This window comes from Grus americana, chromosome 3 (assembly GCF_028858705.1).
Source record: "Grus americana isolate bGruAme1 chromosome 3, bGruAme1.mat, whole genome shotgun sequence".
Classification (NCBI taxonomy): domain Eukaryota; kingdom Metazoa; phylum Chordata; class Aves; order Gruiformes; family Gruidae; genus Grus; species Grus americana.
The window spans coordinates 124,627,730-124,644,623 of NC_072854.1; the positions used below are offsets into that span (position 1 = coordinate 124,627,730).

At 43.7% G+C, this 16,894-nt stretch overlaps 1 protein-coding gene across 7 annotated transcripts in view; it reads right to left on the reverse strand.

Moving 5' to 3' along the window:
- The window catches only part of SPTBN1 (spectrin beta, non-erythrocytic 1), a 138,852-nt gene that overhangs the window by 44,902 nt on the left and 77,056 nt on the right, over positions 1-16,894 (reverse strand). For all 7 annotated transcript variants that reach the window (XM_054818937.1, XM_054818936.1, XM_054818941.1 and 4 more), the window contains 4 exons: positions 8,424-8,575; positions 3,067-3,240; positions 1,853-1,944; positions 672-752 (listed from right to left, as the gene is read on the reverse strand). In XM_054818937.1, coding sequence (XP_054674912.1) covers positions 672-752; positions 1,853-1,944; positions 3,067-3,240; positions 8,424-8,575 — 499 coding nt within the window. The remainder of the gene's footprint in view (positions 1-671; positions 753-1,852; positions 1,945-3,066; positions 3,241-8,423; positions 8,576-16,894) is intronic.

A 16,894-nucleotide genomic window follows, 5' to 3' on the forward strand; every position in this document is an offset into this window, starting at 1 on the left:
CAGTAGCCCTGTGCATTTCAAGGGCAGTACGGAAGGAATGAAGTAATGCCTAGCACATGCCATGGCAGAACCTAACCCATGGCAAAAAACAGAGGATAGTTTACCAGGGCTAAAGGTGACCTGGAAAACAAAGGAACAAAGTTGTGGTCACGCAGTCTCTCCTCATGCCCATGTAAGCACGCGAGCTGTCCCAGTAACTTCACCTGAGCATGCCGATGAGCAGCATCCACAGCCACGTCAAAGTCTAACACCCAATTTTGCCAGGGATTTCTTTCCCCTCCAGGCTGCTGTTGTGTGTCGTGTCCCCCTCCCACCCTCAAATTCTAGGTGACCAGACCCAATCATCAGTTACTCAATGAAGTACAAAAGCTTTTCTTCCAACCTGGTCAGTCACAAACCAAAACAATCACATGCATAATTTGTTGTCTCGAAACCAAATGCAACCTGTTTTGACTTGTGATGTGAGCAGCTGTTGCCCAGATGAGCTCACAGTGACCGCAAGAGCTGTAAAGCTCTAAAGTGAGGCAAGTTGCTGTAAAACTCTCAGCGATTCTTCAACTTCCTCCTCTCCACAGATTTTAAAATCAAGCTGCAAGGTAACAGCACAACCCAAGTGCACGCTGCAACAGTCTAAGCTTTCAAAATCCATCAAGACATTTACCCGCACATACCTGTGCTTATGTATTAGTGCATTGAAAGCCATCCCGTCCCTCCAGCTTGTCGTGAAGTTGTGAATGTTGACATTGGGGTAACTGAACAAAAACCAGAGAGAGCACAATCAATACAGCATCCCTGCTGCAGCTCTGCGTGCTCCACTAAAAGCTGGTTGCAGGAGTCACACATTTATTGTCAACCATATTACCATCCCACATTCTATCGTGACGACTGTTCTCTAATCAGTCGCAATTGCCCCTCATTTACTCTTGTACACCCCGCAGAATTGATACACAGTCCAGAGAAAGGCTCTAAATGAACTTTGAAGTAATCACTTGAAGCTATGATTTTTGTAACTTGCTGCCCAACCTGCAGCCTGTGAGGTTTCAAATCCCTGCAAGTCTAAGGCCTGCTCCTGATTTAGCTGCTGGCAAAGAATTATTTTCAGGTACTCAATATATCAAGTTCAAGAGCAGGAACAGCTGGAGGAAGAGAGAGGAGTAAAACCTAATACATTAAAAAAACCTAAATACATTAAATTTTCCTTGAAATTGTCTGCTGTCCCAGCGTGTCTTCACAGAGTGACCCTAGTCACTGTCTGACTTTTAAACAAAGCACATATGATAGCCACCTTTGTGCCCCATGGGTACACAGATGCAAAATTAATTTGTTTGGTGATCTGGGTATTTTGCAAGTCTCCAAAAATTTCAGGCTGCTCACAAACCACCTTCATAAGAGTGTTTGGAAGGAGAAGATGAAGTACCACTAGAATAATGCTGAAGTGCCCCAAATCATCACAGGAACGTCCGAGTTTCATGGGGGAAACATACTGAATCTCTACAAATGGGTATTTAATTATGCAAGAAGGTTACTGTCAGAGAAAGACATTTTGGAAATATTTCCATATATATGAAAAGAAGGAAAAGTTGGTGGAAAACATACGAAGCATCACTATTTCTTCAGAGTAGGGTGAAAAAGAGTCAGCATATTACTATCTATTCATGGATTATCAGATTGGTATGTTTATCACACAGCATTAATATAATTAATTCAGAATTTTCTGACTTGTAAACATCAATTAACTTCTCTTGGTTGAATCCACTTAAGGAGGGATATGTGTTTGCCCATTTAAAATTATTTCAATGAAAACTCAAAATGCTGTAAGAGCTTTAGAGCTAATCACTTAATCCACACTCACCCAGCTGTCTTCATCTGGCACCACAAAAGCAAAGCATCTTTAGCAGATTTCTTCTCCTTGTTGTCTTCAGTTTCAACACTGATATCTTGGATCTAAAATTAACATAGAAGTTTTAAATATTTCTCTGAGAAAATATATTTTTTTGCCTTTTTTGAAAAGATGAAAGAAATTATATCACAATGTAAGTAACAAAGGAAATCTACAATGACAGGCAGGGTGGAAGTAAGTAAATGCTCTTCCTCATTTAAGAGCATTCATCTCAAAAGAAAGCTTCATCTGCCCTTGTTTTACTGTAGGATTACTCTTTCTTTAGTCCATTGGCAAAACAGTTTAAGCCTCACCCGAAAACATATTTCCAACTGTCAAGGCAAACCCTGCCCGATACAGCATTATGGTTTCACCCTGCGAGGTGTCTCCGGCAGGATGCTGAGCACATCCAGGAGCCAAGGGGGTGCAGCAGGTAGGGTCCTCGTGAGGGGATCCACAGGCAAAAGCTAACCAGGAGTTTCATGGGAGCAAACACATTGTGGGACCTCAACCTTGGAGGAAATAGTGTTTGCCCTTAGCAGCATCACAACTATATGTTCCAGATTCAGGGCTGTTACTCAGTTTTTAAAAAGAGGAGAGAAAAATAAAAAGGGGGGGAGGGGGAAACCACTTATTACTTCATATGGACAAATATATCTCATTTTATAGATATAGTTCACCGCTTTTTAAAAGAGTATTGTAGCTTCAGTGAAGTTCCATTACTGTCACTGAAAGTTAGGCAGACACTTTCATATTAGGAGAACACTAAGCAACACAAAAATTAAGAGAATGTTAAATTTATTCAATATTTATTACAATGTTGTTTATTATAAATTATATGTTTATTATATAAATTTATTATATAAATTTATTATCCTCTCTGTAAAAGGACTTTCCAGTCTTTTTTAACTGAGGGCAAAGACCAATGTGCAACTTGCTGGCAAACAAGAAATCTCAGCCTTTAGCTGGGACACTAAAACAATTCCTGTGGCCACCCTTCATCTGCTTCAGTGCCAAGTCAGCCAGGTTAACGATAACCACCATGGCGGTGAAGAGCCGCCAAGGGCAGCATTTGCTCCCAGGTCGGCAAGAGCGTATAGCCTGGAGTGTCATATTTATTTTACAAACAGGTACGGAAAACTCAAACATGTGTGTGTGTATGTATGTATGTATGTATACATCTTTACCTGGAATCTCAGGATAATAGTCCAAATAAGGCCAAGGGTCAACCTGTGATTCCCATCCACAATATCATGGGATCCCATGTTTTCTAGGTGCACTCTTTGCTCTTTCAGGAACTGGAGGGCTTTATCAACATTTTCCAGGCAATGGATGCGCATCCTTCCCTTAGTTGGTTTAGGCTAGAAGGTAAAAGGGAAAAGAGAAACATGGATTACTGTAGATGGAAGGGGGGGGAGCGGGGGGGGAGAAAGTGCTTGTCAACTCTCCAGTCCAGGCAGATGAGTCACCATGTTGTCCACTCCCAGCCAGCAATACTCCATGCATTTGTTCTTCAAATTCCATGGACAAAACTACTCCTTGCATCTACAGCACATCATGGTGGAAATGCCAACATCCTAGGCCTGAGCCACACACACTGGGTGCCAATTTCGTTTGCCTTTCAAAGTATTTTGCCTGCTTACTTCCTTCATTTTTTCTGTCTAGTATATTGATTCACTAGCTGGAAGATAACTTATTTTGTTAAGTTCATGCTAGACCTGTTACATTTTCCCAAGAAGCTTTTATTCTCCCTTACAACTTCTTCCACACTTCAGAAGATTCTGCAAAGACAAAGATACGAAACAAACTGATAACTGGCATACACAGGCAATAGCGGGAATCAGTAATGAATGCTCCAGAGAGTTTCTGTAAACATAGATACACACTCTGCAAAAAGGCAGCTCAGGTTTGGACCGTAAGCTACTCAAGAAAATTCCTCAAGAAAGAAATAGCATTACTTTCTTTTTTTGGTCAGCTGAAGTAGAATAAATAGCATGAAAATAACAAAAGAGATTTATGCAAAACAATTTCGTCATAGGAAAAAAAAAAAGGAGGGGAAAAAATGAGCCACACCCATGTAACACAATTTTATGAAGGCTCAGTGCAAATGACAAAAGCTATGAATATATTAACAGTATGTGCAGTCTGTTGCAAAACTGAATAAAATTAAAGCAACTTTGTTTTTGCAGATAAGGATTCCAGCTGAATAGCCTGTTCAGTGCTCACTGAGATGTCACCAAAGGTACTCAGCCAAACTACTAATTGACATAATTTCCTTGTTTTCTGCAGTGAACGTAATTAACTGGCCATGGAAATAGCTCAGGCAAAATCCTCGCCTCAGACTGCATTCAAGGGAAAGAGAGTTTCAGCTGGAGCCATATTACGGTCTCTAGAAGCAGCAGCCTGTACAACAGCATGTCATAACGATGAAACGCTTGCTAGAAAGATGCCCTTCAGGGTATGTAACCCCCCGAGGTCATTAGTTTCACTTCAGCTTTCAGTTAGCGCAGTTCTCCTCCAGAGGCCGGGTAACGATGCAGAGAAAGTCAACTCACAATTCCCAGCAAAAGCAAAAATTGCCAGGAACCTGCCACTGCTTTTGGGTATAGAAGTCCCTCCAAAGAGGCCCAAATTGCATGTATGCCCCATGCACATACCGTGCACCCCAAATGCTGCCCGTGTAGGGTGAAGAGCCACCGCATGAGCTGGAGCAAGAGTGAGGTTATGCGGTTGGCTGAAACAACCAGAGATCCATTGCTATCAGCAGGGACAATCCAGGATCCATCCTTTTGCTGGTACCATCCCAGGAGTGTGGTAAGCTGGACCGTGGGTTTAATTTCATCTTGCAAAATACGGGTAGGAAGGCTGTTCCCAGGGCAGGAGAGGGAGCACCCAGCTGCGGGGGAAGGCGGAGGCGAGGCTGCGCCCAGCAGCTGCCCAGCTCCAGCCCACTGCCAGACCTGAGAGCCTGAGATCAGCTTTACACAGTGTGCTCGCCTGTGTGCTGGTGTTCCCAAACCACAGGCACGGCTGCGGCAGCAGCCATTTCTAAGCAGCAGTGGCAGACCTGCCTCTGTCCCCCTCACCTTAATGCAGCTCTTCTCACTTACCTAAGCAGTAACTGCACTGCCTCTAATGCCTCAAGTTATTTAGCAGAAAACGGGGTTAAAAGCGCTTTTTCTGCCCTCAGAAGCTCCAGCACCAAGGTGACAGAGCTAATAGCATTTGCGATAGATGTTTTATTTAGTTCCTGAGACTGCCTGCTCCCACCCACGCTCTGTAGGATGACATACTCTCCAATTAACCATCTGGGAAATGTAACCTTCACGTTATTCGCAGGAATTTTTCTCCCACAACCACAACGACTGTACGTGAAGCAGCAGAGCGCACACAGTGAACCTGAAGAGGACCCTGCTCCCTTTTGAGGAGGAGCGCACTGACATATTTTTCTAGTGCTCCAGCACTAGGTGCACTTTCTAGCTCAGAAATTCCCTGCTGGCACTCTAACAGTTTATTAGCAGCGTCACCTAGGGCAGTTCAAACTGTGACTTATTAATGGCCTGAGAAGGCACTTCAAATTTCTGCATAGGCGAGAACGACAGCACCGCCTGGCCAAAAAAGAAGCGTCGGGCACCCTGACAAGACAGAAGGTTCAATTTTTCTGTGCCTCCGCACAAGCAGGCCATACGGCTTAACCCACCGTTCTGCAACAAAAAGAGGAAGAGGCGTCCGGGTCCGGTTTGTACGAGGTGTGGCTGCGCTGGTCACACTCTCCTGCACAGCCTCAAGGGGAGACAGAGACACAACTTTCACCTTCACTGGGCTAAAACAGATCCAGAAATTACCAGAGAGAAAGAAAGCACGCTGAGTCCATCGTTTATTGTATTTACCTAAACTCAGAGTCTTCACACGCACATTGCCAGGAAAATGTTTTACATAAAAATCTTCCCTTTTCCAAAAGAAAACATGACAGAACTTACTACAGAGAATCTGCTTCAATAGTTTGACCTTTGAGCATCCCGGAATTGTAAGGAATTTACTAATCCTTTATATAGTTATGGAAGAAACTGAGCTAAATGCTTCATTTTATGCAGAAAACAATTCTCAGCTTTATTTTTCTGTTTGGGAGAAGCTGGTTAACAGTGTGTGCAAACAAAATTACAACTGCCTTTTCATACTGGCTGGATTCTTTTCTGCTTTGCTCAGTGAGGCTCTTGCATGCTATCAATTTCTTTCCAAACACTGTGCTGTACAGAGGACCTTATGTAGTAAGGTCTGGACTGAATGCTAGGATTAGGAACCGAGCTGAGCAAAGACAGGGAGATGCAGATGTTGCCCTTATTGCACGCTCTTATTTTGAATTTCTCCAACATGCCTTCAAGGACTCTGGGTTTTCATCATCAAAACATCACAACAGCTTTTGAAAAATGCAGGGTTCACGCAAATGAGGCTGGAGGTCTTACAGAGGGCAAAGAGCAGTCCTGCTTCTCTGAGTAGTATCTGAAACCCTGGACTCTGCTCCACGGGCATATGGCTCCAGCTCCAGAATCTCAATCCCAGTTTCAAAAGTGACAAACCCATTCCTGTTTGTTCTACTGCATCAGTAAACACACCATATTAAAATAATTATCTAGGCTAGTTTCTGCATTTGTTTATTGTTTTCTTACCATTTGATGTTTCTTGTCTTGATTTTAAGCTTTCTGCATAAGATACTGCCTTTAGATTTCTGCTTAGGAGTCATGGAGATGTCGGAACCTAACCAATACCAGCTAAAATAAATTCCAAAAGGCTGGAGAACATCAGCAAGTGGATGCTACGTGCCAATCCTCCTGGAATATTTTTTGGTGTGTGTAATTGTCTCAAGGTTTAGTGCATTGCGTTATCTGTATTCTTGTTTGCAGAGAAAGGTGTGGTGGAATGTACTGTTCAAACAGAGACTGCTGTCCTCCATCGTGAGATAACGAAGCTACAAAAAGAATTTGTGGTCATGCAAACAGCTGCCAATACGATACGCAAACGATGATGCAAGTGCAGATCCAGCATTCTCACGGCATGGCTCCTGCACCCTCCCCACCCAAACTGCTACGTAAGCTCTGTTTGCATTTTTCAAAACCTGGAGTGAAAAATGAAAATGAATCACACACCAAGAGTCACACGACTGGTCTGAGCTTCACCGCTGCTGTTTGACACTACAGTCAAATCTTGGCAGGCAGATATGAAAATTTAAACAGAGGTGTCATGGTTGCTGTCTGAATCCTCAAATAATGGGGCATGTTGGTCTCAGTTATTCCTGTATGAATAACATCTGCTACCTGCAGTGAACACGTCAAACCCAATACCTCACTGAAGTAAATGATTTGGCATAGAGAGAAACATGTTTTGAGCAAACTGTAGTTGACAAACATTGCGATTGGTTACCTCTATCCATGCAGGGTACTTCTGTGCACATCAGAGTTTCCTTACCCTCACGGATGCATTTAGAAATCTCCCTCTCCTGCCTTACTGTACAGACACTACACTGTGGGCCATATGTTCAATTCATTAACCAGAGTCTTAAGCCATGGAGCATCCATTAATAGGAGTGCTTGATGACAAGCAATTACACAGTCGCATCCTCATGTAGCCTTAGGTCTTAGCTAAAGACCCGTATTTCTTTGAAAAGATTGCTTTAAATCAGGTAGTTAAGAGTATAGCCATCATTTAAGGAACTGAATCAAAAACTGATACCCAGACGTTTCCTGACACCCAGTTTTCCTGACATGCAGTCGCATTTTCCACTATAGGGATTTTCTTACTCACCACTCCCCTGCACTGCTACCAAGGGGGCTCTCAGTATACCCAAAGAAAGAATTTGCCCCATTTATTTAAATTCATTTTAGATATTCCTCTAACCAAAAAAACCCCAAGCCTTATCTATCCTAGTAAAATTAAGTAGGCTCAGGAGCATTCCTGAGCAGCAGGGTAAAATTAACACCACGGCTAAAACTGGTGTAATGCTTCCCAGCGTGGACTTGGCCCTCTCCAACCAGCTGTCCCCATGACCCCCCAGTGTGCTCCAGGGAAGGGAGAAGGGATGTTCCAAGGCCTTGGGGCAGCCTGCATGCAGCCACCTGCATCCCATGGCTGTGTTTACTAGCACAGAAATGGGCCAGCTGGCCACAGTGCCTGGGAACATTCCTCAGCACATCTAATTCACCGTTACTGAGACGGTCTAAGGGGCTGGAGAACATTTACTGCTCTGCGTCTGTCAGGCTCAGGAGCAGGCAGTATACTGCTGGAAGCACTCAGCATCTCACCAGCAAGGAACCTTTGAAGGAGACTTCCTTTGATTCCTACTGAAACCAATAGGAAGGTATTTTAATGGTGTCAGGATCCAGCCGAAGCAGTAGACTCCTTTTTTTTTCTTTAATACTTAAAAAGACATTTGCAGTGCTGAATCTTCAGTACTCAGTTTCACCGTACTTCTGCTGAGCCACGGATTCACCAAAAAAACCCACCCAAACCTAAACCAAAAAAGCCACAGAGAATATTAATAAAGACTTACAAGTCTCTCTCCTGAAAGAACCTCCAGAAGTTTGATGAGCATCCTTCCATCGCGAAGGTCAGTGTACAAGTCTGTAATTCTGCATGACACGCGTGCCAAGTGGGAATTAACCCACTTTGTGAAAGTCTTCTTCTGAACTGCCTCACGTTCATCTGTTAGGAAAACAACACAACGTTACTCTAAGTAAATCACCATTCACATACCTAACATGATAAGGTGATGTTCAAATGCATCTAATATATTAAATGGAACATACGGTTTGTTTGCTTAGCAGAATCATTGAAGAAACTGGGACTTTTCACTGAAAAGTCACCTTTCTTCCTATTTGATGACATTTCCTAATGTCAGTGAGAACTTTACTGAGTTACTATCTATGGGATAAATCTGAAGCATAGATCGCAGACTGACTGACTGCTCAGATAAGCAGCTTTCTCAAGGTGGGAAGAGGTCTGTTGTAGAGCTACAGTGTAAAATCCACTTTGGACTCATCTAACTAATTTGATCAAGAGTATCTTCCACCACTGGAAGAAGAGGTCAACTTCTGCTCTCGAATACACAAACAAATCCACAACAGATCCTCTGAAATACCAGACGTCACTTTGGTTTAAGATAGGTATGAAGGAGAGCAGAGACCAAAGCTTCCCATTTACTTTTTTTTCCCTTCTCATTTCGATATTTATTTGCAGATTCAACATTTGTAACTGTATTTACACAATGTCAAGATGAACTTTTCCATAACTGCATGTTTGAAGGAGACTTGCATTTATTTAAAGCGATAGAAAAATAGGTTCTTTCCACCTTCCCTTCCCAGAGTCTTTCACAACTGTTTATACATGAAAACATTGGCTAGGAGAGCTCTCTTAATGCACAGACTCGCTACAGTCCACGTTAATTCAGAAACTCCTAAACAGCTATCTGCTGAGCTGAGAAAACTCAGACAGAAAATGTTAGACATCTTTATGGTTGAATTCTTTTGCCAAGGGCTTTGGATGAAGCCCGCCCTTGTTAGCAAGAAGTCATTTCACTGAGCTGGGAACTACTACAGACCAAATTTGTCAAAACACAGGTGCTCAAACTTGGGTCCAAAGTCCATAATTAGACATACGAATGAAAGCGGTCTGCTTTTCCAAGCAGCTCAGCATCTAAGCCTCCCATCAGTCTCTTTAAAGTTGTTGGCATGTCAGAAGCAGGACATGAAGACTGGTAAATCCTAAACCAAAATGTAACGTGTGCTGCTCTGAAAAACTCTGAGTACATTGTTTGAAACACAGAAAATGTTAACAACTGTGCAGATCAACACAGTTTGTATCTGACTAGCCAGGGTTTCAGTGGATGCTGTCCCTCAAAAGGCAGGATGTGCCCCCTTCCTGGCAGCGCAGCGTGGTGGGGCACGATCCCAGCACCTTCAGAACCAGCTACATACCAGCCTCCACACCCGCAGGACCTTGGGGACACCAGCAAAAGCCTGACCGTGGTGACAAGAAATGAAAAAGCCGCCAGGGCTGAAAAGGATAGAAAGTTGGGAAACAAGAAAAAAAAAAAAAAAAAAGACGACAATAAGAAAAGAAATCATATAGTAGAATGGTGGTAAGGAGGAAGAATCTGAGAGGGAGTGGGAGAGCAGACCAGCACTTCAGTGGCCGTTTGTCCAATTACATAAACCCCACCCTAAGATTTCAGTTCCTCCCATGTATTTCTGAATTTATTCTTGCTACCCGACCAAGTGGCAGGACGTGACCAAAGCTAATGCACTGAAACTGTCCCATTTGTAACAGCTTTTACCTACCTGTAAGGTGTGAAATTCAGAAAATGGGGCTTGGAAAGATGTAAAAGGTGGGGTTTGTGATAAAACAGCAATATGCTTTCAATGAATTAACAGTTTGTGTTGCTCATTTGTCCCCAACTCTGTATGAAACAGATTGCTAAGATATAGGAAGCGAACAGGAAATTAGCAATAACTGCGGCTTGCTTTCCAGTGAACCAAGAAGAGCCAACAGCAGTTTCTCCTGGGTGGCACCGCGTGCCCGTAGCTGCCCAAACCTCTGCCCCCCGCCACGTACCACCAATGCCACGTGATGCACATGCCCTTTACTGCCAGAACATCACAGCGTCAGTAGTACCGGGCTCCACTGCCCAGGGTTAATAAGCCCGGTGCGAACAGGAGAATGGTCAGCTGGTTAGAAAGCCCAAACCTGGTTGCAGCAAGGCAATACTAGAAAAATAAATATTATCTTTGCAGGCAAAAGCTGCAGCATCTCCTGTGTTGCAACTCGTGCCAGTGGTGTAACGACATAGCTTGTTCCATCTTGGACTAAAGAAGAAAAAGCCCAACACATTCAACTGGTGAAAATAGTTATCTATCCAAGTAATGATTTAAATATAGTCTACTAATCTTAAATATATATTTTATGAACTATTTATAGCAAGTTCCTGGGAATGCTGTATCTGCATATCTGCTTCTCTAGTAATCCATGCTTTTAGTTGGAGTATTTTCTTGAAATGAGTCACAGAATAAAAACCTTGCAATAGTTGGTGCTTTTTAAAGAAAATTTCAACAGAAATTACCACATCTCCCTTCACCAGCTTGAACAAGCCCCAAAACAGCTCAGCAAGTTTATTTAATCACTGTAGTCTCTATACAGAAGCACAACATTCAGAGATCCCTGTGGTTACATTCATTACAAAGAGAAATATGGATGTACATGATCCTAAAAATAGAGTTGGATATAGAAAATACTGTGTAAAACAAAGAAAAGCTATCAAATTTCATCATGAAGCCATCAATTAAAAAAAATCTTTGGTCAAAAGTTATGGTCATCAACCATCCTCCTAATTGTTCATGATAAAAGTAATGGGTAGGAAAAGAACATCCATGTGGTTTTAGTAAAAGAAGATGAAGGATCACGGTCTAATTTTGAAGAGATTAAAGACACGATGTGGGAAATACACTGACATGTCACGTCAGGTTGTGAAAACTTTGGTGCCGTTGTATTAACTGACACCAGCTTAGGATCTTCTGCTGTTGAGAGCACGTCAAAGGAAGCCAACAGATCAGCCAGCTCCAGGCAGCCCTTCCAGGAGGGGGAAGAGGGGTCCCTCCTGCGGACGGCACCAATGTGGCCCAGGGGTCACTCTCCCAAAAGAGCTTCCCCATCCCAGCACCATTGCTGGGCCTAAAAAAGGATGTGAAAGTGTGTTCTTCAGGCAGTGGGGATTCAGGGGAAAAAGCCTGAGAAAGTTCCAGTGACGATGACTCTTCTGTGTTGCCTCAGCATCCTTAAGCGCACTAAATTACCAGCAAGGGAGAGGCTGAGAACACCTACAGGCTCCCCCCGTCTAGCCAGAGGCCCTCCGTGCTTTGGTAGCTGATGCTTGGTGCCGTTACACATGCTTTCTTTAGTCTAGTTCAAACGCAGTTGCTGCCTCTCCCCCTCTGCCTTCCCATTTCCTCTCTCTGTGGTCCTTGATTTCCTGTTTACAGCAAGAGGCTGGTTTTTTGGGCTCCTCACCTCTGTACCCACCCTGCGCCCGCTCTCGTCTTCACTCCTCTCACCTGATCCCCACCCATCCTCTGCAGCGCTGTCCTCCTCCCTGCTTGCCCCGCTAGATAAAAATAGTATGAAAATCTCTACTGAGACCACAGCTGCGATGGTTTCAGCGCTATCACTGCATGCTGAGCCTACTGTTGGCTCTTCAACGTGTGTCTGAGCAAATTCACTGCTGCAGACTTTAACAGCTTTTCATTTTCTTCTCGTCTCTCCTCCTTTCCTCTGATTCACAGCAAGAACAGACAAAACCAGTGAGATCCCTGCCTGCCAGGGTGCAGCCTCCAGCCCCGTGGGAAAACCCTGTGGCACCCTGCTAGAGCCAGGCCCCCACCTGCTTGCTGCCAGCTTTTGGGGACAACCGACAACTTATCTCAGAAAAATGCCCCTGGAGAGACACAGCAGCTCTTTCAGGCCCCTAATGGGCCAGTCACCCAGGAAGGCCACTCTTTATCATGCGCTTGGCACAGGCAGAGTGCAGCTCTCTAATTCGCCGCTGACACTATTAGCCATAGAAACACCAGAAGGGAGAAGGTACAGCCATTCTTACCCCCGCATCGCTTAACTCCTCTTGTGCTCCCACAACGTGGGAAAGCAAAACAAGCCCATTTTGAAAGTTGTGAGACTGGGGTTGGTCATGTTAAAACCTCTCCTGATTATTTCTACATGGTGTTTCACAATGACTGCAGGTTTTTGCAACGCTTTTACCAACCCTTTCAAACTGATAAACTGTATTTTTCTGCTCTGGAGTTTCAGGTTAAAACATGCACAGAATTGAAACCAATGAACTTTGGTTATATGCCTCAGAGAAAGAAATACATATACAGAAAAGTGGTCCTTGCAGCTCTGACAATTCAGCTAAGCACACAACTGCGACTCTTTTACCATGCAGTCCTGTGCAAAAACCTACATGCTAAGGGCCAGGTGCATCCATGAGCGATGATACCAGGGAGTTAACGTCAGTGATGGGCCCTGAAGCGCTATTTGTGAATCTCGTGATCGTTTTGACAAATGTCCTTCATACTTTCAAAAACACAATTTTAGATTTTGAAGATTAATTAAAACTGGAGGATATGGGTGGAGCTCCGAGTGTCCTACAGCTTGTGAAAACATTTATTTCCCAAGGGTAAAGAGAAATGCGCAACATGCAAAACATGCACAGCAGGAAAACGGAAGCCACTCTAACAGCAGTATTGATAATAGAGAATCCAACTTATCTTGAAGCAACACTGGGAAGGAAATTTCCTTTATGCGGAAACCCCCATGACAATACTACTAGCTATCCCAGCTCTGTGACTGTGATAAATCAGGGACTGACTTTGTTTAGGAGTTTAGTAAATAAACTGGAGTTTGTATGCTGAAATTCGCATAAACTAGGGCTGGACAGGATCACAAGCAGACATCTAGCCCCTTCCCCGCTTGAGGAGAGTAATTTCTTCCTCTACTAATTGGATGAGAAAAAACCCTAACAAAAATGTAGCTAACTTTCTGAAAGCCCAGAGCCAGGAGTGTCAGTCGCTGAATGCCCAGTGCAGGACAGCGGGAGGGGGATTGCACACACCATCCTCCCTCTGTTGCACGCCCAGCTCCGCTGAGTGAACTAAATAGGGCTGTGCCAGAATAATGGAGAATTTGTCTTAATAACTGCCCTGGAAAATGCACGGCTGCAGGGCTGGCTGAGAGAAACATGGGCCCCATGACCCCTTTGCTTCTCCCACATGCCAGAAACCGTTATCACAGCCCCAGTCCCTTCGCATGACCGCAGCACTAACTGCTGCCACGGCAAGGTTACCTGTGTGGCTGCCTGTTTTCTAAAAACAGCTTGAAGACTATATGCTCCCTTCCATACCGGTCAAACCACATTTTCAACAAACTGACCTTGAATCCATTTCAAACTGAATGGCAAATATGTTTGGCGCACGCTGCTGCCAGCCAACCACAGGTAAAACGGCTTTCAGTGTGCAACAACAGCTCCTGCCAGCCCCTGGATAGCAAAGGCCTCTGACCCCAATCAGATAAACAGCGAAGGGGGTGCTCTCAAAGAAAACAGAAATTAGACACAAAAAGGAAGCTGAAAGGAGCGCTAGGACTGCTTGGTGTGTATGCAGTAGCCTTCAGAGGCGCTGAAATTCTCCCTGCTGAGCCTCACTGGCAGGCAGCTTGCTCTATGCATTATCAATGTCTGTGGATCCCTATAATACCTCGAGCAAGGCAAATTAAGGATGAGTTTGAATCCTTAACTCCAAAAGCTCTGTCTCCTGCAGGTTTAAGTCTTTTTTGATTTCCATGCTGAAAGTAATTTTTCCAGCTTAAAATTATTATTTTTTCACTATAGCAACAAAGGCAGCCAGTGTGCACCATACACGAAGCATTGCTAAACACACTGACTCAGAGATCAGCTGAGCGTTGCTCCAGGCACACCACTTTTGCTGATATCCAATATCCACAGCTTCCCAGAATACCGCGGATCACAGCCTAGGTTAACCGTGCACAGAGAAAACAGAGCTTCCTTTCACAGGACAACATTCCCATTACTGTAGGTTTGCAGGATGCAAGATACCACTCTATGTTTTTCTCCTAGATGTGAGGATATGGAGTTAAATAGCCAGTAATATTTACAGTTGCACAAATTGCAGCTGTGCTTGAAAGTTTTTCAATTGAGAAAGATGCCTAAGAGAATGGCAGATCAGCTGCTAGGACCAGAATACTGTGATCAAACCAGATTTTATCAGGAAAACACGAATGTGTGTACTGCAATAATCTTCACCATTTGTTATAGTAACAGAAGACCGATACTGAACATGCAATAATTCTAAGACAGGTCTAATCTCTGTTGTTTCGGGCAGGCTTGGGCACAGGCTTGTACAAAATAACTCCACTGCGCCTGGCCCTGAGGCTGGTACGCAGACCCCTCAGCAGATCTGACAGGACCACGTAGGAGCTCCTTCGCTCACCACCCCAGCATCACCTTGAGAAAAGAACAACGCTGGTGGCTCCTGGTCCTTACATTTCCTGTCCGAAGCGAGGGCTGCACGCTCAGAGGCAGGCTGCGGACTGCCAGCAGCTCTGGCCTGCGACCTGTGCCAGGGAGAGAGGCTGAGGTTGGGTTTTGTATCTTAACCTCACCTTGGGCTGAGACCCTTGGCTGGGACCTTCCGTGGGACTGCCAGTGCTTATCAGTCAACTGACGCAATACTAAATATAACCCAGAGAGGCAAAAAGCACCTCTGTGTATCTGTACTAGATCAGCTGAGGAGAGAAACATCTGCTCAGATAAACACTCAGAAAACGATGGCCTCTCCACAGGGTCCCAGTACACGCTACATTAGTACGCGTGGCAGTAAGAAGGCCAGAGAGAACAATGCATAAGCATGCATGGTCAGGCACAGAGTCTAAATTAAAATATATTGGAATTGATCACAGGGAAGAAAATGATGGAAGGAGGAAGGATGACTCAGTCAGGAGGAAGACCATTAGGTGTCTGCAGAGAAAAGGAAATAAAGTTAGTTTCTCTTAACATTCAAGTGTCCTGTGACTATCTCCCCTTTAGTAGTAAGGCAATAAACCTGAACAGTGGGTGCTGCTTTTCTCCAGCTGCAGATAACAGGAGTTGATGAAAATAGAAAAAAGTGAGTTTACTGTAGAAGACAGAAGTCTATAACACACACATGCAGAGGCAAGCAACAACCTAGAAGGAAACCTGCAGGAAGTCAAACTTACACACATCTTATCCAGAGAACATGATATACGTGGGTCCGATGCTTAGAAACAACAGGTGAACTTTAAAAAAAAAAAAAAAAAAGGCATCTCCATTTTTACTTCAATCTTGCAGACAGTTTAACATGGAGAAATTACTTCAGCTGATGGTTTTTATGCAAGTAGGATGTATTTGTTATGGTTATTTTATGGCACACAGTAATCTGTGGTGCGACTTCCCCATCAAAAATGGTGAGATTGCGCCAAAGCTTTTACGTGCTCAAACATGACTTAGACAAGAACTTGAATGCAAATGTGAAAGATGACAAAGCAACAAGGTGATTTTGTTCATGCTGTGTTTAGCTGGTGATTTCCATGAGGAGCAAAATCCTTGCTGCTTTCCCGACTCTGCTACACAGAGACCATTGTTCAGAAGTCAGGGGTGTGTTCCGCAATCCATTCTCTTTTACTAGGAAGCACTGGCCAGCTTCTAAATCCTATTAAATATCTACCCTTCTCTACTAAACATTAGAGCATGTGACTACTTTCACTGCTGAAAATGCTCTGAAAAGAAAAAAGGGAAAGCTACATAATGCAGCGTGTGGAAAAAACAATTCTGCTGCTTTCACTCTCCGATGTTACTAAACCTCACGCACACAATAAAATGATGCACAGAACAATGTCCAGTAGCCAGCCAAGCACTACAGGGTGTGGAAGGGCAGGTCCCTTCATTGTCTTTATTTTTACACAGAGTTTATGGCATTTTGGTGTCAGCAATACAAAAATAAAGCTGCCTGAAAGGCAGCTTTGGATTCATGCAGAAGAATGATTATGTTCATGTGCAGAAAGTTGCTGTAAAGTCTCCCACATCAAATAAAACATAAAAGTCATCTGGGTTTAACAGATTAAACTGGAAGAGCTCAGCCTTTTTTTTTTAATTCAGAAGATAAAATGACATATTTAAGCAGATTTAGAGAGAATATGTGCTCAGCTCTCCCTACATTGGTGCAAGCTATGCAAACTGTTTAACTTCAGGAAAACTGGAACGCAGAATTGTAGATATATTTCCTGCATCACGACCAGCTCCCTGCCACACAGCCCATTTCATAAACATTAACCATTCAGGTTTTTTCCTGGTACCCTAGGCTACCAGCTGACTTCTTGTTTTTCTGTATGAAATGCAAAGCAGTGACAGAAATGCAACCTTTCCAGTGGACGATTAAAATGGTT